Raw genomic sequence first — 22,619 nt, 5'->3', positions numbered from 1 at the left:
GGTAGTCCTTGAGCCATTTAACTGGCAATGGAATGTTTTTCCCACCCCTTCCTTTAAAAGTCCTATTTCTGAAAGAGTGTTTTTCAGCATGCATGATGATTCATTGCACACTATGTGCTGTTCACAGTGGTGCTATAGATTCAAAAGGTCACCAGGGTGTTTTGTTAGGCAAGAGGTGGTTTCTGAGTCTCCCTCGCGAGCAATCACATTCATCAGGATGCCATTTTAGAGCTTCCTGGAACAATTTACAATTTATAGCAGCTGCATTGAACTGAAGCTGAGCTCATTTTGCTAATGCTAGTGCAACGTCTTTGGTGAATTCGCCACTCAGCAACAGAATGAAGCTTGCTTTGAGGAAAAAAAAAAATATAATAATTGTTTCCTGAGCAATTAAAGTTACCAAGGGAGTCATGCTTGCTGCTTTGACCATTTATACATTATTTCTTTAAGTGGAAATGAGCCACCTCCCTTCCAACATGTTTGCTGATCTTTAGTCTACCATGGTGAAATGGAGCTCAAGTGCTCTCTTTAGAAGGAACTATTATTATTAGTGGACTGGTATGACTGTGACCTCACCGTTTGAAACCATTTGCTGTTTGAGTAGTCTAAGAAAGAGATTGTGTTTTAAGTGCTTGTGAAATCGTAAAGAATGCTTGAATTGTGCTGTCACAAATCATGTTGAATTTAATGCCCTTGGCTTATTTTTATATATAAAAAAAAATCTCCATCAAAAGCACTTCTACTCAATTTACATTAACGCTACAGAGGAGATTTTTAAATGCATGTCTTTGATTTTGCTGGTAGTGGCATGTAATTAGCTTAATGCAATCTTAACGGAAATGTGTCTTAAATTTTACTACTAACAAAAATGCAAAGTGACAGTTAAGTCATATACATTTGGAAAGACAAAACGAGTAAAAGATTAACTATCCCTATAATTCCCACATTTGGGTTTGCTGTATTTCAGCAGGGTTTCACAATCCTTTCATGAATCACTTTCATAAAGACAAAGGCGATCAAATCCTTCCATCTCTCCAGTGTAAAGACATCCACAACCACGGCGTTTGAGGTGCTGCGATCCATTGAAGCTAAAGATATGTTTGAAGCTGCTGCTTTGATGTCAAGTCAACAAATCAGAATCCAGGCATTTTTCATGTCAATCACTTAAGCAGAGGCATTACATGAGAAAAAGGTTTAGAGACCTCTGCGTCTCTCTGAGCCCATGGATAGCTTGCAACAATGCACAATCAGAGTAGCACTTGCACCCTGTGATGTGAAAGACGTAGCGTTCTTTGTGTCTGAATCCGGTCGTTTTAGAAATGACAGACTAATGACTCTCCCTATGCCCTTCTGCTTGTGCTTTCAGCACGAGATAATACACATGTGACTAAAAATATTAAGAGGTGTATCACCTCCAAATTATCATGGAATTTCTTTTAAATAAATGAGAGAACAGGATCTCTAGGGCAAAGGTAGCTACGGCTCAATAATGTGCCCCGAGTTATCGGCGACTCACGCTGTGTGTGAACATGACAAGTCAAAAGTGATACGCTTGCTCAAAGGGAGCGTATATGTATACTCTATGGCTACATGTATTATGATGCCCAAAAAACCTTGTGAGCATTTTTAAGAGCAGAGTTGTGGGAGTCATCCGCCACTGTCAAAGCTAATAAAAGCAATTAAACCCTCCAATAAACTCACCTTCCTCTCTGTCAACTAGCTATGATCCTCTGTCAGAAGGGGCCACAGAGAAACGCAAAGAATCATTATGATAATAAGACCAAAAAAAGCAGAAAGCAGCCATGCAATATTCATACCCTCCATCATGATAAACTATTCAGGAGTCATTTAGCCGGAATGCTCATTTAACGAACCGAGGCGTGGAACAATTAACGCCTGCCGAATGATGGAAGCGCACTGTGATGGAGAGGACGTCGGCAGCTCAATCTCTCACCAGGGATGCCATTGCAAGTTCTACACACTAATGGTTGACTTTTCCTCCACACCTCCCCTCGATATCCAGAGTCCATTTTGAGTCTTCCATCACCAAGGCCACCATAAAATGGCTTCCGAATGGAAGTGTGGCTCGTTTTCACCTTTACCAATCACTGCTGAACACAAGCTGTGTGTGAATGGAGATATGATTGAGTATTTGCTTTAGGACTGCATTAAACATTCAGGTCCTCAGAGCAAGGGTCGTCCACATTGCGAGAGCATTCGACCATTTATGACCCATTAAAATGATTGCCGAATAAAAACAAACATTTATCTGCACTCTCAGTCCATTAGTATAAAAGGGAAAGTGGAATAATTCAGAAGTGATTGCTGGGTAGAAAATGGTTTCATTTCAGTGAAGCGGTGCCATGACCCTCTGGGGTCCGTGGATTGGAAGGAGTCTCAGTCCAGAGCCTCTGCCTCTCCTTCATTACTTTGGGTGCTGACAGAAAACAAGCTGACTGGCATTGCTTGGGGCCATGAGGCCTTTGTCATGGCTCTGAGGCCCAAGACCCGTTCCTGTCATGGCTCATATCACTCTACCTACCAAATTGCTTCCCCCCTCAACAGGAACAGGATTTATGGCAATATGAAGCACAGAGATGCTTGTCTGACGGTGCTCTCAGCTGTTCAAACTGCTTCACGGAGGACCCTGTTCATAAAATAATCTCCAGAGCATAGCAATCACTGCCTCAGCATTAAGACAAACAACACAGCACCGATGCGTGTATGCACTTGTTAGGAATAAACCAAGAAAATGTGTGCAATGGACCTCGGCTCCTCACATGAGAGCCATTTGCCTTGTGGTGCCAATATCCTGCTGTGTGGATACATTAGTGGCTGACTCCCTCACTCATTCTGACTGTCACCGTATCTCTGGGCTCCCATTGTGGGAAGAGAAGACACCCAGAGTCTTGGTAATATCACACTGTCATTTTGCTTGAAATTGTAATCTTTTACAGGAAAAAAAAAGAGATTCTTTGTAATGGAAAGCAATAAGTTACCAGTTGTGTTCGGTTTTTGTAAATTATAAAATGCCTTGGAAGGGTCCTGCTGAGACTGTACTTTTTTTTATAGTAAAATTACACAAGGAAATTGCATGATCGAAGTGAATCACAGTATCTTTGGGTTTCAGTCCTTAGAGTACAGAACTTATTACCAGACTTCATAATGAAATCCGCAGTCAAGCGCTTCCAATTTGTTTCGCAGTATTTCATCGAGAGGGGCGTTTGTTTAGCTGCGCTGACATGCGGTGATGTATTAACTCTGATGGCACCTTTGAACACACGTTGGCTATCTGGTGGTGGCATATGCACCTTGGCAATTTAAGGCTGAATGTTAAACGTAGTTCACAAGCATTCCCTTTGGTTTTCCATTGGCCAATCTCTTGCCGAGTCACATATTGTATGATGGAAGTTGCTTGCGACCCACATGAATGATTTCCCAGAATTCAACCTAGTTGCACATGCTTTGCTATTGATTGCAACAACATCATCATCAACAACAACATCAGCCATGCTGGTAACTATGTGCCAAAGATGACTTATGAAGGTGAAAAGCCAAGCTCCTGCTCAGCGTTTTCTTTCAGGCGAGTGAGAACCAGACAACCGGAAATCAAACTGAGCAAAAGGCAAAAGGTGGTTTAGAGGAGAGGGGGATGATTGCAGTGGTTGGATCAAGAGCCATTATGTTCAACAAAATGGGACCTTCAAACCCTGCCGAGCACTTTTCCTAAAGATTGCCAAAATGCACAGTCTGAGGGGAGGCTGGGTGGGAAAAACCCAGATCTATCACTGAGAGGATTGCTTTTCCTGCTAACTTCCTATCAAGTCACTATTTGTTAACAAATTACAGTCAATCTATTCGTGAATTAGCAGTTGGGTCTAGAAGTGAAGCGCTGATAGACGGAGGGGTTAATATAGGCTGCTCACATCCTCCAGCTGTGACGACTGAAATCCGGCAGCCACAGGATTCACAAGCGTGTCGCACACACCTGGGACGCCTGTCTTTTGAGGAGGGCCATTTAACAGTAATTCTGGCTCTGTGTTGCAGAGAATGATTTGACATTGGTGGGTGTGGATCCTGTGACGCCCCTAAGGTTTGTCATTGAGGAGAAGGAAATCAGCTGGAGGAGAAAACGTGCAGTCAATGGCTGGTTTCATCCGTCAAAGCTTGGCCCGGAATGAAGTGTTTTTACACAGGGAATCACTTCAAATGAAGTAATCTTCAATCAGCCCAATGAACATGAGTTTTGACTGTCACTGTTTTAAACGGTGGGACATAATGAAGCACAGCTCAATTACCAGTATAAATTGGCTGCTGTCCTGAAGAATAACTCACAAAAGCTAGGCTAGGAGGTTATTTCTTTCTGTATTAAAGCAGTGCTGGGTTTCATTTAGCATCTATTAAATTGTTGGTTCAATCTGGTGATGATTACATGATAAATCTTATTCTGCGAAAATCATATGAACAAAATGTAATCCATATTTAGATTTACTGGAAACAGGAATAGGATTAATATGTGACCCACTCCATCATTGGAAATTGTCTTGATCCAGGAACTCATTTGGGGTTTATGCATTAAATAAATGAATAAATGGAGACATAAAAATAATAACCAATGCATTTACAGTGCATACATTCATCATTGTATTTACAGTTTTAGCTACATGCTCTTGTAAATGTATTTATTGAATTTCATTATGAAATTTATATAATTTGAAAGCTGAGAGTTTGTTTAATCAAAAACAAAACACAAAATAATTAAAATTTGATACAAATGATTTTGCTTAACTTTTTCACCACAAACGGCCTACTCTGAGCATCACATACAATGTGTGCACCAACAAACCAAGTATCCGGCTAATTATCAGGCTCTGCTGTTCAAATGGCTCTTAAACCAATCAATTAGACATTTCAAAATAGATTTTTGTATTATTATAATTACATATTTTTGTTTCTTCTTGATTGATTTTTCTGTGTTCAGCTTTACCATATGAATGTATGTTTAGTTGATGACAAAATTGAATTCTTTTCACTTCGCAGCTTCACAGTCTGAATGGGAAATGATGAAAATAGTTTCCACCCTTTTCCATCCAAAGTCTCTTTTTTTTCTTCTCCCCATTTCCATTATGTGCCTTTTCAAATGTTTTGATTGTGAGACATTTTCTTTTTACTGCTTCATAATAAAGAAGCGGATAGACGACTGCTGTGTTCTCAAATGGCTCTCTATCTGGTTATTAATCTGACAAAAGCATCTCCACCAAGATCAACTGAAAGTACTCGCAGTGCAGCTCCTTTTCCAGTAATAACAAAGTGTGCTTTTTTAATATGCAGACCGAGAGTGCGAGTGCATAAGCAGTTTTCACTCAGAAAAGTGCCAAGACAGTTTTGAATTTTAATCAAATCTCGACTAATGCTTCTTTGCGTTAAAGAGTGCATGTGAAGTGAATGCTCTGAAACGACACACTGAGGTTGTGAGCGCTCTCGCTGCATGCTAACATACGATGCATTCATCTGCTCAAAGAAAGGCAGAGGGGGCCATTGATCCATGTTGCCTGAAGGAGTAAAGGTCTTCTTTCCTGCGGGATCTATAGGTCTGCCTCAAATATTCTGACAGGAGTCCCAGATGGAGGCCCCACCACTGAGCTCTCCCATCCCACTGCCGCTGCGCCCCTCTAAAAGGAACAAACAGTGAAGAAGGAGCTGTCAACACCCAGACTGCCTGGAGGGTCTTCAGCTTCTTGCATTAGACGGTCCGGTCCACTGTAAACACACCTGAAGCGCTGAGCTTTATCCTGTAAACTGTGTGTTGAAAGCAGAGTTCACTCACCGATGACTGATGCCAGGATGTGAAAAAGTAAACCTGGCTCCTCTTTTCCTTTCAGCTGCCCCGCGGTGCCAGGCCCTGCTGAGAGAGTTGGGGCGGAAACTGTCTGTCTGCTCCCTGCAGGCAGGTAGACGGCCACTGTGATGTTCAATCAAGCCTTGCACAGCTCCCCACTTTCTAACTTGAAAAGAATCGAATCCATCATAGTCATCATAGCGTTTTTAGTTTCGCACAGCATTCACAGGCACTGCACTGAATGTATAACACATCTACCTGTGGTACTAGCAAAGTGCTTTTTCCATACATGCGGAGAACTCCACAATACACAATAACTTTGTCCCTGATTCAACCCTGAGTGAATGAACAGAGACTGACAGAGAGAACACGAGGTTCGGTGTTCCCTCTGAGCTCATTAGTTTCATTCTACACCCGATGTCCTTCCAGATTGATTGATGACCTTCATCTGTGGATCCCAGCATCTGGAGAGCAGCAGGATAGCTGAGACTGTGGAGTCCAGCTGCTCTCTGTCCCGGGGTTTAGAGAATGAGACCATGGGCCACTGGAACATTTCTGGGTCTGACAGCTTTCAACAGTTGGACGGGGTGAGGCACATAAACAAAGTGGCAGTCTATGTCGCATCCATTAGCCCATAAACACCTTTAAAGGGAAAGCTCATCCAAAAATTAAAGTTTTGTCATCATTTACTCGCCCTCATGCTCTCTAAAAATGCACGACTCTCTTTCTTCTTTCTATGCAGACATTTTACAGAATGCGCCGATCCAATGCTGCTTAATCTTTAGCACCAAGATTTACCTCAGTTTTACTATGACTACGGGACCTAAATCGAAAGTAGTTTAATAAATGCCAAAAATTTATAAAAAAACGTCTTTATATTGAGGACTTTGTTGCGGACTGTAGCCAAAAACAACATACAACGCTACCAGTGTACCTCGATTCATGAACAAATGAGTCGGTTCTTTTTAGAAAACCAAAAACACATAGGGAATAATTCCCGAGCTAAAGACTCAATGAGCCGGTTCTTTTGAATGAGTCCGATGAATCACAATAAACTAAATCGATCAAAGCGGTAACAGAATCATCTGACTCACTAACTGAAATGCAAATAATTATTTTTAGTCATGTCCAAAGAAATCCATCAAGGTTTTTTTCAGTAAAATAATTGACCATGTTTTAATAATTATGCTGCTATTTGATGCTAAAACTAAATATGATTATTTAAGGACTTTAATTTCAGCCTGGTTCTCACCAGTGTTCTTTTATTATTATCTATATATTATTATTTATATTTAAATATTTTAAATTTGCATTTTATTTTCATTTTTCATTTAGTTTTTTTTAGAATTTGATCTTTTTGCTATTTATTTCCAGTTAGTGCATGATTTTAGTGCTTTAATGTGAACTAAAGTGTTTTTTTATGATGATTTAATGATTTAAGTTTTCTTCTTAATATTTTCAATTTTTGCTTTATTTCAATTAAAAAAATATAATGTTTTAACATTTACAGTTATTCATTTATTCATACAGTCATCCAAAGTGACTCACAAATGAGGAATACAACAAGCAATTCATCATAAAAACATTCATCAATAAACATGAGAAGTTTTTGTAAGACTAAGTTTCAGACATAGTCTAGAACAAGCTAGAACAGGAAAGGATTCAGAAAAAGTGAGAGCAGAGGAATGTTTTCAGTCGTCCCTTGAATGTTGTCAGGGACTCTGTGTTCTGGCTGAGGTTGGTAAGATCATTCCACTATTTTTATGTTTCTCTATTGTATCATATATGGCTTCAGAATAATATAAAATATGGTGCACGACTCATATGTCACTTTTCGAGTGCATTTATTCGGATGCTTTTGTGCCTTTTAAGAAGCTTGAAAGTTTTAGTCCTCATTCATTATATCTGAATGGAGAAGCGCAGAAAAAAAGACAACATTATTTGTCTGATGATTTCTTTTATGTTATGTCGCTTTGTCTGTAAATGTCAAGCTGCAAAGGTGTGACGGAAATAATTGAGCTTTTTGAGGGGTCTGGCTGCCATTGGGACTGCACTGTAAATATCTTGGATGCTGCAGGGTTATCCCATCCAGCTGTGTGAGCTAAAACACAAGGGGGAGATGTATAGATTCAGGGATGAGGTGTTTTTGACAGGTACATTCTAACCATGTGCCCAGAGTGGGACGCTGCACCTGCTGTACCATCTGGGTACCATCTCACAAACCCTTATTTCAGTGATGCTACCACGGCTGTTGTATACGACTGACGTATTCATACACCATGAATGTGTATTTAACTCTCCAAAACACATTTTGGTAAAGGCATCACTATCCGTTCATAGCCGGAGCGTGATGTAAAGCTCCTCCTGATAACTCCAAACAGCACAGGAGAGCTGCTGTTACACAACACTGCGTTAAAATGAAGACAGCGGGGTCAGTGGGCTGTGAAGGGATGAGTCAGAGCATTAGGGCCTGCAGAGAATCTTCCCACAAGAATATTCAGGTGTCATAATAGCACAAATGTTATAAGATTGTTAGTGGGAAAATACGCATTTTTTTCTAAGGACATTTTCTTTAAATGCCTGTGTATTATAGCTTCGTGTGATGTTTAGAATGACAGGAGGGTGAGTAATGCCAAAAATGTTCGTGTTAGATTAACTATCCCTTTATAGCCATGCATTATGGGGATACAGGTTATAATGTTATACATTTATGATATACATGATGGTATACATTTAGCAATGGTAAAAAAAAATTGTGCAAATGTTATTGGATGATTAAAAAATAGACCTACGGTTATGAGATGCAGAAGTTACACCAAAATGCCTCTTGTAATGCTTGGAACACTGGTACCGTATTTTTACCGTGAATATTGTTTATTCTTTCATGCAAGGATAAATATTGAGAATACTTAATCCGCAAGCAAATTGAACTTGGAATTAAACATCTATTTATTTGCTTGATTTGATTTATTATTCCAAGACTAGAAGATGAAAGATGAGATATTATTTATTAGAATAGCTGAAGATTTGACATCCAGATGGCTTGTCTCACTTTCTGAATATTTTTAATTTGAGGCCAGAGTTAAACTGCTCAAAGGACAGACTGCTTTGGTTCCCCTCGTGGATTATCCATTACTCCAGACAACATCTTTCTCAATTTCCTTGACTGCGGCACATTCTCCGTGCTTTTAATTAAATGGTTTAATTTATTTGGGGGTTAGGTGACATAGCAGATTTGATTTGTACAAATATTTTTACATATAATTCTAGAAAGAGAATACATTCATAATACAGATTCTTTTAGTGTCAGTCAGTCATTTGTATTTCATATGAACTGAAATAAAAATATGAAGAGCAGAAGGAGAAGCATCTAAGTGGCTTCTCATAAGTACTGTAACATATTGCAGAACTGTCTTCTAATGATGAGTTACCTGCCATTAGAACTGTCCCCTGGGCTCAGCAGGAAATGGGAATCTGGACTAAAAGTGGAAGATGTTCTTTTTCAACACTGTAACCAGTCAATTATACTTCACCATATGATGAAAAGTTGAAGTTAGAGCCTTATGAAAGTAGAAAAGGCCTAAATCGTCACAGATACTGAACATCTGCCAGCCCAGATATTTATGTAGTCGAAAATCTGATCATTTCTCCTCTCCCTAGGTTTCAGCTGCAGAATCAAAGTTAGGTAACTAAAACTAAAACCATAAAAATCACTCTTATTTTAGCAAGATGTTAAGGCAACATTTGTTCTTTTTATTAAGTTTGTTGATATACTAAAATAACTAAATGATAATTAAAAACCAACCTATACAAATAATATATATATATTTATTAGGGATGCACGATATTGGATTTTGGCCGATATTCGATATGCCGATATTTTCAAAATAATTTTGGCCGATGTCGATACCGATATCGATATATATACAAATATATACTGATATATTTAAACTTTAATTTTACTGAAGAGAAATCCATGTATCTCTTCTGTACTGATTCTACCATAAATGTATTATTTTACAAATGTAGACAGACATTCACATCTGAAAAACAGGTCAATTATTTCACTTGGAGAATATCGGTTTGGCTCATCGGCAGAAATATTCATATCGGCCGATACCGATAATGGTCATTTTAAGCTTTTATCGGCCGATACCGATATTGTGCCGATATTATCGTGCATCCCTAATATTTATACATTATTTCAATTAGTTGCCAAGGCACCATTTCTCATTCATTAAAAAAAAATATATATATATATATTTAATTCAATTTCATTCAATTTTGATAACAAACTAAAATTATTATAAATTAATAAAAAACTGTTGCATGTAAATGAGAGTAAAATAACACTGTTAGGGGGTCTGTCCTGGAGGTGAGACTGCTATGCTTTGAGGCACCACAACATTGCTCTGAGACAGAGGGGCCCTGAACATCATGACACCGGGCCCGGGCACAACACCTCCTGCAGCACCCCTTGCTTCTGCTCATTCCAAAATCACAACAAAATTCAAACATCCTCGAGTCTGTTTTGCAGTAAGCAATCAATCATAAATGCACATGTCTGTGGGACAGGACTAAATTAGTCATCGCGCAATCAATGAGAAAAAGCGCTGTGAATGCTGATGTCTCTGTCGCCCACTTCTCACTCATTAGTGGCTTGGTGCTCTGTGTAATTATTTCATCATGAATGGATGGGAACATTCGCGCGTGGCCTGAGTCCCTGCGTGAACAAACCGCAGTAGAATCACTCGAAGCACGCGGGAGTTTGCTGAGGGATGCATGAATGCACGTGGGAGGCTATGTCGAAGAGAAGAATGACTGTTTGCTTGTGGTGGGTGTAGAGGACGAATTCAGATGAACTCGGCTGTTTATGAAGTTCACAAGGTTCATGCGTTTAATTTGTAAATCATTTATGTTTGCTGCTTAATGAATGAAATGTTTAAGGCAAGCTTTACAAAAAAAAAAGAAGTTAAATAACATCTAAAAAGACAATATGGTATGTAGGTTAGATAAATAATGAATATTGATTTTGCTTGGTGTAGCCTAATTCAGTGCTCAGCTATTAATAAAGCACAATCTGTATCATGCTGTACGCGCGCACAGATGTACACATCAGGAAAATCTCGATTATTTTTCATCAAGTGTTGCCAGACGTGGAGCAGCTTGCAGTAAATCATATGCAACTAGGCCACTCATATTTACAAGTATCTACTACACATCAATAACCAAAGTTCAAGCACACCAGAATCACTCAAAACAGCAGCCAATTAGAGTTTGTTGTCTGCACAAAATAGATACGTGCCAGTTTTTTTTTCTATTTCATATTACTTTTACTAAAAATATATGCATTCACTGATTCTCTTGCACCTTGAGTTACTATTGGTCTCTTAGTTTAGTGGCCGTCTTCTTGAAGACAAGAAATTAGTTTGTTGTGAGTGTAGCGCCATCTGCTGTACAATTATATGAAGCACAAATTAAAATTCAGCGCCATCAGATAGTGGCATGCGCTCTCAGACTTCAATATAAAAGAATTATGCATTCAAAACCATTCCCTAATACGAAGGAGTTTAATATTAAATGGTTCAGAAAAGAATGACGTTACAATTTGTTAGTCCCTTGAGTCAGCTACCTAAAAACCTTTAAAGATTGTTTTCCCAAATTTACTTTGTCCCAAAGTCATGTTTGAATAATTTTTTGATAGGGTTTATATGCAGGAGCAGTTATGGTGTCAGATATTTTGAACTTCAAAAGGTTTTTAATTGTGTCCTCACACGAAGCCTGGCTAGAACTTTCATGAAAATTAGTGAGGGCTAATTGAAGGCACAGGTTGAAACCAAATTTCTAAGAACATTTCATCTTGAAAAACCACTGGTCATGATTGAAACAAATATGCGGTTGGGTAAAATGCATTTGTTGCTATTGTCTGATATTAAAGATCATTTTAGGTCAAGTTATTCTGCATAAGCCATTCTGAGGATGAGGTTTAAAAACTATTGATTGGCTAAAGCCAGCTTAACAGGTCACGATAATGGTATCCTTGTCACTTTGCTTTCTAATTGAATATCTAGTCAAGACTCATACACTTTAAGATGAGTGTATTTTATTGAAGAGTCTGCTAAAAGACCGTAATTAAATTCAGCACAAACAAACACAGGAAAATCACAGAGTAGGATGTCTTACACATGTGCACTTTTATTGGAATTGAATTAGTCAGTGTACAGGTTGGCCCCACCAAATGTCTGGCACCGCCACGTTCCACACAGCTTTTACAATATGCCCAGGGGGAATTGAAACCTTTACATCTTGAATGGTAAAGCATTGTTTTTTTTGGAGCAAACAAAACGAAAAAAAAAAAAAAAACCCAAGATTAAGGCTGAGAGTACAAAAACCCAGACATTGTTTTGTTACATAATTTACATACAATACTACAATGTTAAGTATGCTCCCAATTACTGGGCAGCCTTCATAGAGGCAAATAAGTTTCGGAACAATGCATTTAACAAACATTTGGAATGACTAAAGAAAAAAAAAAAACCATTGAGTCCTCAGATGCATTGTAGAACTTCGGGGATGCTTATTTGCCAAAAACATTGCCGTCACCTTCACCGTTCCAGTTTTTAGATCCTGAGTCAAGCGCCAAAAATAACAAAAGCCATGCCAATGTTGTCGTTTGAAGTTTTTCTCTGCGCAGTTGAGTCGGCGTGAAGTGGTAACAGTCCGTTTAGAAGCATTTACGGTGGACGATGGATGGTCCAGACTCATCATACTCCTGCTTGCTAATCCACATCTGCTGGAAGGTGGACAGGGAGGCCAGGATGGACCCTCCGATCCAGACAGAGTATTTACGCTCAGGTGGGGCAATGATCTATACAGAGAGAGATGAATGATTAGCAAGATGCAGAGCGGACACAAAATGCTAAGTTAGACTATTATGAGGTAACTTGGCAAAGGTTTCAGAGCCTAGCTCACCTTGATTTTCATTGTGCTGGGGGCCAGGGATGTGATCTCTTTCTGCATCCTGTCAGCAATGCCAGGGTACATGGTGGTACCACCAGACAATACGGTGTTGGCATACAGGTCCTTACGGATGTCGACGTCACACTTCATGATGGAGTTGAAGGTGGTCTCATGGATACCGCAAGACTCCATACCTGCAAGAGGAAGAGGAATAGTTCTTCAGATGTTCAACTCAAATCTAGAGGAACATACAGGCCAGGAAGATGTGGGTCAGGATACCTACCCAAGAAGGATGGCTGGAACAGGGCCTCTGGGCACCTGAACCTCTCATTGCCAATGGTGATGACCTGTCCGTCAGGCAGCTCATAGCTCTTCTCCAGGGAGGAGGAGGAAGCAGCAGTGCCCATCTCCTGCTCGAAGTCAAGAGCCACATAGCAGAGCTTCTCCTTGATATCACGGACAATTTCCCTCTCGGCTGTGGTGGTGAAGCTGTAGCCTCTCTCGGTCAGGATCTTCATGAGGTAGTCAGTCAGGTCACGGCCAGCCAAGTCCAGACGGAGGATGGCATGGGGCAGGGCGTAACCCTCGTAGATGGGCACAGTGTGGGTGACACCATCACCAGAGTCCATCACGATACCAGTGGTACGACCAGAGGCATACAGGGACAGCACAGCCTGGATGGCGACGTACATGGCGGGGGTGTTGAAGGTCTCGAACATGATCTGGAAACAGAGGGAGTTTGAGAAGTTAACTTTATGCTTAAAGATGGCTACAGCACACCACCCACACATCCATGCAGGGGTTAGTTGGATATCTGGAGTAAAGAAATGAGTACAGAAAGACAAGTCAGAAAAACTGCAAAACAAGCAGGCAATGTATAGATAACCTGCTGCTTCCAGTAAAAGATGAGAAACTCAGGAGCTCAGAGAACACAAAGCCTGGAAGAAGTGGATGAATGAAAAAGGAGAACTTAATGAGGGAACCAAGAGAGACTTCAAAAGCACCATTTGCCAGCCAAAAACCAACCTGCGTCATCTTTTCCCTGTTGGCCTTGGGGTTCAGGGGGGCCTCTGTGAGCAGGACGGGGTGCTCCTCTGGGGCAACACGCAGCTCATTGTAGAAGGTGTGATGCCAGATCTTCTCCATATCATCCCAGTTGGTGACAATACCGTGCTCGATGGGGTACTTCAGGGTCAGGATACCTCTCTTGCTCTGAGCCTCATCACCAACGTAGCTGTCCTTCTGTCCCATTCCAACCATGACACCCTGTAGAAAGACAGAAGCATGTTAAGTTAAATAGGCATTAAGGAACTAGAAGTAAAAAATTAATTCTCATCATTGGGCAGCCTGAAGTTAGTCCTCGGTTTCTCACCTGATGTCTGGGGCGACCCACGATGGATGGGAAGACAGCACGGGGAGCATCATCTCCAGCGAATCCGGCTTTGCACATACCGGATCCGTTGTCAACAACCAGTGCGGCAATTTCATCATCCATGGCTGAACTGTAAATGAATAAGAAAAACCAGTTTAGAAGTGCACAGCTGTCAGGGAAGAACACTTCAGGGAGCATGTGACCATGTGGAGTCAACTTCCTGTTTCGTGCTGCATTCTACAGTCTGACCGCTAGTGGGAGCTACAGTGACAATGCGCGCCTCCGATATGCCAGACAAAGGAAGTCCCTCTGCATTCTCATTATTACCATAAAAGGCAATGGTTTGAGACGCTTTGCGGCTGCCGGCGGTGTGGCACTCAGCCAGAAACATAGGGTTCAGTAAAAAGGAACAGATTTCGACATTCATCACGCCAGGACCACTCCCTAAATTCTACACAAATTAAGTCCTAACATACATCCTCGTCTGGTTTCAATCACTCAACCGAATTTCAACGGGGTGTCTGCCCGAGATTACTGCGTCACAGATCTGCAGTCACTTCAATGACTGCTCCCCAGCAGACTTCACACTAAAGCAGCACCTGTGAATCATCTTCCTCAGCCCATTCATTTTAGATTATAGCCTTTATCGATCAGATTTTCCTCCGACACAATTATAACCACCAGTACTATTAAAGCGGACTACCTTACATTTAATAACGCTTTAAAAATTGAATAAAACCTTGAATAATCTTAAAACAGCCTAAATGAAAGACTGAAGGGCTACACACACACACTACACCATAAAATGCTATTTTTACTACAAGTGCGTAAAAACTACAAGTCTCTGATCACTTCATCAAATGGGAGTATATTAGACCCATCAGGTTAGGGGCAGATGAATGCTGGTTAGCCGGCTAACGTTAGCTGAAGTAGGTCACACCCTGCTGCAGCACTGTCTGCATAGAGAGCTTCCCAAACCGGCTATCCATCAAGTTTGCAACGTGCCTCAACAGATTTAAAGATTTAGAACACTCATAGCCGTTAAAACATCGTTAACCAGAGAACATTTAGAGGTTACAAGGGTTGAAGACTTATTTAAACACCGGTCCATTCAATGTCGTGCCTACAGTAGTTAACGTTAATGCTATTGTCATTTCCACCCGATATATCCAACACAGTTATTATAAAACAGCAGACATGTATAAAAATAACCACGTTAATAAAGAACTAGAATTTTCAAACAGTTTTCTCACTTAACGTTAACTGAAAAGAGACCGGTAACTGAGCCCAATAACTTAATCTAGCTTTGTTTAAACATTCTCATTAAACGTTTGAATTGATATTAGCGAGCTGAAAACGATTCAAAAGCTTCAAAACCAACTCACCTTAGGTTTGGGGGGTTTTGTCGACTTTAGAGAAAGGGTTACAGGCAGATGATATTCCGCACTAGCTGTGTGTGGAGGAGCTCAAAGTGAGGCTCAGAAGCTGGGCGCGCTCTTTTATATGACAGCAGATGCCCGGCTCTAGCCATAAAAGGTAAACTTTCGGAGCTCTGCGCTCTGATTGGTTCAGCGTCACACACCCGGCTGTCGCGTGCACATTGCTACACTTGCTTCTTGCAACTTGAGAGTGAAAGAAGGGGAAGCTAGTTTGTTTGAAGAACAAGGCCTAAGCGATTTTGGTCAAAATTGCTGTTTTTATTTGCTAAGTTTAATACGTTGTTTTCCGTATTTGCGTATTTTGTTTTAATAACGCCAATTAGATTATTTTCAGCCATTCAAAGAGTCTGTACAAAGGTTACAAGTGCTAGTATTGGTCAAAGTGGTGGACACCTCCTTGATCCTGTGTTGTGTTTACAATCTAACACAGCAGGAGCTCTGTAGGTCATTTACTTCTTATTATATTCGCAATAATGCCATAATACTTATCTGTGTTTATCTACCAAGTACCTCTCAACGCAAAATTGGGTTATTTTCATTGAGGATAAGTGACATGACTGCATACGTAAGGAGCAACTAGCTGGCCTGAGTTCATTAGGTAATGTTTTCAAAGAAAGTGTAGTGAAACTTGGAATGAATCGGGCTTGCATTCCTGTGATTGTAAGGTATATACGCAAGATTCACAGGAGTAATATTACTACATGCTTAGGTGTGTGCATGTTACGTGATGATGATAAAAGAAGTGATAGTAGCTGTTTATGGCTGTAAGTAGGCCTAACCCAGGTTTATACAGTTGCAAAGTATGTGAACCCTTGGATTTGCCATGGATTTCTGCTTCTTGTGAATAGCAGATTCAAAATTTCATCTTGCTCATTGTTAATCAGTCTATTTTTGTTTATCTATGGTTGTTTTTGTTTTCTGAGAAATTTATGCAGAAGACACAAAGGTTCACATACTTTTTCCTGCAGCTGCATTAGACATGATGTTAATTGTTAGCATTCAATCCTAGGACTTGGTCATTGAAATGCTTTCTTGTATATGTTTCAAGGCAAGTCTGGTTTCTCATTAAAAATATATCACACATTATTGAAATATCAGCCATACAGACAAAATAGCTTTGACTTAATCTGTTGGGGAGATATATAATTATGATAAATCTTGAGAAAAAAATGTCTTGGTGAAGTGAAGGCATCCAGGGTCAACTTCATTATATAAAAATATTTCTGGCATCTTTTAGATGGTGGCACAGTTTGAATAATAGATGAGGCTGTGCTTGAACAGCAGTGATGTTGGGAAGCTACATGTGACTTTTTAATGTGTAACTTGGGAGTAATGCACATGGCCTTCAATGGCAGTTATAAACAAAAACAGCTGATTATATCATAATCTCTTGCTGATACCAAGGACAGTGTTATTTAGTGGCTTATATATATATATATATATTTATTATTTTGTCTTCAATACATGTACAACATATTTAACAGGATACTTTCTTTTTTTTTCTCTGAAACTGAAGTTAAGTTATAGTTTAACAATGCACAACAATTATAGAATTTTAGATTCAGAAGTTAAACCCCAGTAAATATGAGATATTTAAAATACTTCTATAATCCCAAAAGTAAGAAGGTCCTAAAGCTTTTTATCTACAATCAGAACACTCATCAATAATGTCTCTTCCTCTCATTCCGTCAGGATTAATTCAAAGAATGCCAAATGTAAATTCCTCCTCATAAACGCGTAATCTTGCAATTCACTCAGATTTTTTTTTACTTCGAACTACCATGCTTCTGTTTGTAACTTTTGTAGATCGGACTGGGGTCTTGTTACAGCAGATGTGCTTTTGGGAATCCATAGCTCCCCTGAGGACCACCACCCTTCCCTGATAGCAGCCTGCCTTCTCCAACTTCAGCGTTCCCATTCATCTCTAAATAAGGTGCCATCCTAATGATCCTCAGCTTTGCCCTATGATATAAGACATCTAGAGCAATCAAATTATGTTGTGAACCATCGCCATGATAACGCCATTGTTAGGGTTTGGAATCATTAGAAATTTTCCGGTTCCGGTTCCGATTCCAGTTCCATTAAAATCTATAAACAACTATTAAAATTACTTGCAACAATATAAGAAACATAATTATGAAGATCTTCTCATAGGAGCACTCTCTGGGAGTGTGGTGTTTTTGTGTTGCATTTAGTATTTATTTTTTATTTTTTTGCATTAAGTTTGTTCCTCAGTTCAACAAAACACTATCCTAATCACCAAACTAGCCTTTTCTTTTGTTCTTCTGTGCTTTTAAGTTTTAAACAGAAACACTCTTCATCATGAAACAAGCATTGAATCAGAGCAGAAGGCCAGCATTGGCCCCCCACAAATAGCAGACAGACCACCCATCGATTTTAGAATCACTTATACCAGGTTGCTTGATGGTGTGTAAAGCCAGATGCTTAAAGGGTTAGTTCACCCAAAAATGAAAATTCATTAATTAATTCATTAATAACTCACCCTCATGTCGTGCCAAACCTATAAGACCTCCGTTCATCTTCGGAACATAGTTTAAGATATTTTAGATATAGTCAGCTTAGCAGCTCCACTGCAGTGTTGTGAATGCGCTCACAACAGACCCAGAAGAAAATAAAATGTTGAAAAAAGTCGTAATTTTTGTTGTTTTTGGACCAAAATGTATTTTTGATGCTTCAAAAAATTCTAATGGACCCTCTGATGTCACATGGACTACTTTGATGATGTTTTTCTTACCTTTCTAGACATGGACAGTAGACCATACACACAGCTTCAATGGACGAACTGAGAGCTCTCGGATTAAATCTAAAATATCTTAAACTGTGTTCCGAAGATGAACGGAGGTCTTATGGGTTTGGAACAACATAAGGGTAAGTCATTAATGACATAATTTTAATGTTTGGGTGAATTAACCCTTTAAGATAGAAAGGAAGTCACATTTATACTACCAGCTGACCTCTTAGTCTAGAGATTGGGCTATCACCCCACTTTATGACCCAAATGGATTCATATGTGCTTGTGCATCTCTTTTTATGCATGTAAACAAATAAGATACTTTTCTGACTCAAGTATTATGCAGTAATGTTTGATTTGAGATGCATCTATGACCAAATAGTGTTCAGAAATTATTCTAAGCTGAACTACTGTAGACAGAGAAATCTTTTGTGTCTTCGTTCATGCTGTCAAACCACGTGCAACAGGATTTGATACTGAGCATGAAGAAAAACACTGTTCCTCAATTGTGTTCCTCAGCATAAGAGTCCTTTCTTACCATACCAAAAGCTTCACTTCCTCTTTGCTGTAAAAACTGGTAGAGGACCACATGTGCCATTTATGGTTGTTTAGATGTATACTGTTGTCAAACATAGCTTAGCATATGTGTTGAGTTTAGGTTTGTCACAGTTCATCATATAGTGCAGGGTTAGGTCATGAAAAAAAATTCTGGTATTACCTAGATATTATTCTGGTGTTATACATATATATTTTTTTTAACTGTTTGTCTGTAAAATGAAAGTCATTAGGGTTCAAAACATCCATTTTTTTTCACAGAAGACAGAACGTCATATAGGTAAATTATTGGATTAACTATTCTTTTAATGCTGCATTTGTTTTGGCACTTTCTTGTAATGTGTATGTGATGCATTATTTTACCTTCTTTGATCTTTGAATCTCATTCAGGAAAATAAACAAAACTTAATTCAAGTCATGTTGTTTATTTGTAGTTATTTCCCCCCCAATATCCAGATAACCTGAATATGTCTGTTTTTGCAAACTTTCATCATATTTCGGATTAGAAAAGCATGATAATGCAGCCAAAGGTAAATGAATGAGAAATGATTGATGACTACTTGACCACTCAATTGGGTCTTCGTTCTTTCATCGCATGACAACCACACATGATGTGTACAATAAACAGAATTGATTAGTTCACCTGAGGCATTTTGTTGAAAGGATGTTACACATGGGTGTTCAGTCTCATACAAAAAAGGAACAAATCACTCTCGAGTCATATAAAAAATCGATCATGAGATTGAGACATCACCCCACTTTGACTATTGCTAACGGGCTATTAATGAGTTGTAACATTTGACTGATTCTCTGTTTTATACATTACTTATATTGGCTGAATTTCTCCAAAGATTGCATATAATACATCTTTACCATTTTAAGGCAAGGTATTATCGCTCCTTGCATATGATCAGTTGACAGACTGGAATGTAGAATTAATGCATTTGGTTCCACTACTGTGTGACGTGCAATTTTCCTCTTCAAATGCATTGGGATTTACCCAGAGCTGAAATGGTACTACCATATTGGTCAGTTTTTAGCAATATCTGCTTTTCTACCAGGACCCTGGCCCTGCTAATCTGTCCTTCACCATCTGTCTGATCATGAGAGGAGGGATGAGCAGGGATTGGGCCTAGAATGAGTCAGACGTGTATGTCCACACTCCAGACTCATTCAGCCTTTAAACCAGCATGGGAAAGATTACCGTGCCAAGCAGCATCGTCTAAGCCTGCTACAGGAAGTTGAGTAATACTAGCAGGAAAGAGGTCCTGCACCGCATTCGAATTTAACATATCAGAGAGCAGTTTCATCATTCATGACCTCTTTAAACATACACTTAATAAAAGATTAACATGATCCTTGCAAAATGTTTGCTCATATCAGTATCTGAGCCTGAATAGCACATACAAAATGTCATGATTAATGGCGTATACGTACTACTATTGCTCAGAGTGCTCATTTTCAAAACCCTTCAGCCAGTAACTCCTCACAATTAGTTTTCTGGAAATTAAATGATATTTCAAATTGGTGGTGTTTTGTTCTGTTGAATCAGACAATTCTAATATTGTCTGATTCAGTAATTGCCAGTTTAGTATCTACAAAACATAACAGTCAGGTTGACAACACTGGAACCTTTATCTAAACATTGTAATGAAAGCTTGCTGTCATTTCGTCATTACCCTATTCATCATACCTTTTATTATAAGAGTTTCGAATTAATGTCTCTTGTGCATGAAATATCTGCCATTCCTGATTGATGTCTGTGTGAAACTGATGAGGTGTGGCACTCTCAACATCTTTGGCTAGACTGACAGAGTTGTAATACGGCCCAGCTCCAGCAATAATATTGGCAGAGATCTATGTTTGGGTCATTTGTGCACAAAACATACACTTCCCTTCCCACCTTTAATACCACTGCCAATCTAACCAAGAGCTGAACACTGACCTAATTAACTATTAAACAAATATGTCATTTACACAGATTTTTCTTTTCTTTGAGATTCAACAGATTCAAATCTGACCCAGGCAAGTAAATTTGTTCATTGAAATATAGCTCCTTCCTTAAAAGATTCAAATTCCACAGTGTGGAAACCAGAGACCATTGTTAGTTGCCAAATAAGGGAATGATCTAAGCATGTCTTACAGGAAGTGAATTTTTAAGGGATGTCATTTCATCTGCAAGTTTGCACAGGAAATCACATTCAAATATTCTGGTGTGGGAGAGAGCCTAGCCAACTCAGGAATGTACAGCTGAGTAGCACATACTTAGTGTTTTCCATCATGCCATGCAAGGCACGCCTCACTCTCAAGGATGTGTTTCGTAAAGACAGCATTACAGCACACAAACAGGTTTTTTAAATTAGTTTGTAAACAGCTGCACACCTCATCTGGGTGCTTTATTACTTTTAGTAGAATTGTTAAGGACCTCATAATGACCATGTTTATTGTCAAATTGTATTGTCTGATTTTTTATTAATATAATTCCCTTTACCAGAAGGCATTTTATTTATTTGATCATTTTTTTTATATGTTCATTTCATTTCAGTAGTCATTAATGTAAAGCTGAAAATAGAAAAAAAAAACATTTTGTGACTTAACATAACATTGTGTATAAAAAAAATTAGAAATTGAAAGGAAATGCATATGACTTTTGTTTGTAACCTTTTGCCACAGTCCTTGCAAGTCTTTTGTCCTTTTTTCAGTGACTTGAGATGCCCTGATTGTGCATTGAGAAAGAAACAAGTCCTTTCTTGTAGAGCAATTTAACACCCTTTTGGCTCAGGTGTGGCCCAAAGCTCAGAATAATACCAAGCAGAAAGGGTTGCTTTTGTAAATGTGCGAAAATATACATGTTATGTACATTTAACATAGCATAAGATAATATCCTTTACTTTTTTGTAAAAGTTAAATATTTTCATACATAGGCCTGTCAAACTATGTTTGTTATTTGAGCATGATAGAAACCACTGACATCACCAAATATGTAAAGAATTTACATGCAGAGAGATAAGATAAAATATAACATGAATTTCTGCTTAGCTTGTGCTGCATTTTTCCTCTAACTTTGTCTGCAAAAGGATTCTTCATATTTATTTCCTCAAGGGCTTTTACTGTAGACGGTTTGTGCACTCTGGCTGTGTAAGGCCTCGCCCTCTGGTCGATGTAACAGCAACCGCCATAAAAGGAAATCTTTAAGTGTGTCACATGGTAGCAATGTCAAGAATTCAAGGCCCTTGTCACATGGGACTTTCTCATGGAAATCAGATTGAAACTTCTTGGCCTAATGAATGAAGCAGTGCTTGGTCAGAGATGCTGGGGAGTTTTAATTAAACAGAAGATTTGTACTTTTTTTGCTGCAGTTTCAGATTGCACAATGTGAGTCTCTTTCCTTCACACATGCTTGCATAGTCAAGTTTTTCATGTAAATTCAACCATCACAATATACAGAAACGTTTCTGACATTTGTTTATAGTGTGTACTTTAGGTTACAGTTGGATTTCTGTTATGTTTATTTGAGTTTAAAGCAACAGTCTTCCTCATTCATTTCTTCAGTGAAAAAAATTCAAGCTTGCCTCCAATCTGCCTCACTATGAGTAAGAAGGAAGTGGTTTTAAATAATGACAGCAAGGTCATATCCATATATAGTCAGCCTTGGCAAGGCAATGATGACTGGTGATGTCTCAGCTTTAGATAGCTGATTTC

General features: G+C 39.1%; 1 protein-coding gene and 1 long non-coding RNA gene across 2 annotated transcripts; one reads left to right on the top strand and one right to left on the bottom strand.

Annotated features, from left to right (window-relative positions):
- Positions 1-12,009: 12,009 nt before the first annotated feature.
- LOC113049232 (actin, cytoplasmic 1) lies at positions 12,010-15,693 on the bottom strand. Its single transcript, XM_026211398.1, has 6 exons — positions 15,557-15,693; positions 14,172-14,301; positions 13,826-14,065; positions 13,083-13,521; positions 12,812-12,993; positions 12,010-12,707 (listed from the first exon to the last, which is right to left on the bottom strand). The coding sequence occupies exons 2-6, from the start codon at positions 14,292-14,294 to the stop codon at positions 12,564-12,566; spliced, it is 1,128 nt and encodes a 375-aa protein (XP_026067183.1). The 5' UTR covers positions 14,295-14,301; positions 15,557-15,693; the 3' UTR covers positions 12,010-12,563.
- A 111-nt stretch (positions 15,694-15,804) lies between these two features.
- Positions 15,805-18,427, top strand: LOC113049240 (uncharacterized). Its single transcript, XR_003276591.1, has 3 exons — positions 15,805-16,050; positions 17,417-17,543; positions 18,374-18,427. It is a non-coding gene; the product is annotated as an uncharacterized LOC113049240 (long non-coding RNA).
- The last annotated feature ends 4,192 nt before the right edge of the window (positions 18,428-22,619 follow it).

The sequence above is a fragment of the Carassius auratus genome, chromosome 3, assembly GCF_003368295.1.
Source record: "Carassius auratus strain Wakin chromosome 3, ASM336829v1, whole genome shotgun sequence".
Taxonomy (NCBI): Eukaryota; Metazoa; Chordata; class Actinopteri; order Cypriniformes; family Cyprinidae; genus Carassius; species Carassius auratus.
Note: the sequence above shows the minus strand (reverse complement) of the source record. Positions and strands in the feature narration are given on the sequence as shown.

What these genes read in the sequence shown, in the direction of transcription:
- LOC113049232 (XM_026211398.1), bottom strand. Translation starts at nt 14,294, where the DNA reads ATGGATGATGAAATTGCCGCACTGGTTGTTGACAACGGATCCGGTATG. An exon ending in ACAGGGAAAAGATGACGCAG is followed by an intron (nt 13,522 to 13,825) that starts GTTGGTTTTTGG and finishes CTCTGTTTCCAG; the next exon opens with ATCATGTTCGAGACCTTCAA. An exon ending in CCAGCACAATGAAAATCAAG is followed by an intron (nt 12,708 to 12,811) that starts GTGAGCTAGGCT and finishes CTCTCTGTATAG; the next exon opens with ATCATTGCCCCACCTGAGCG.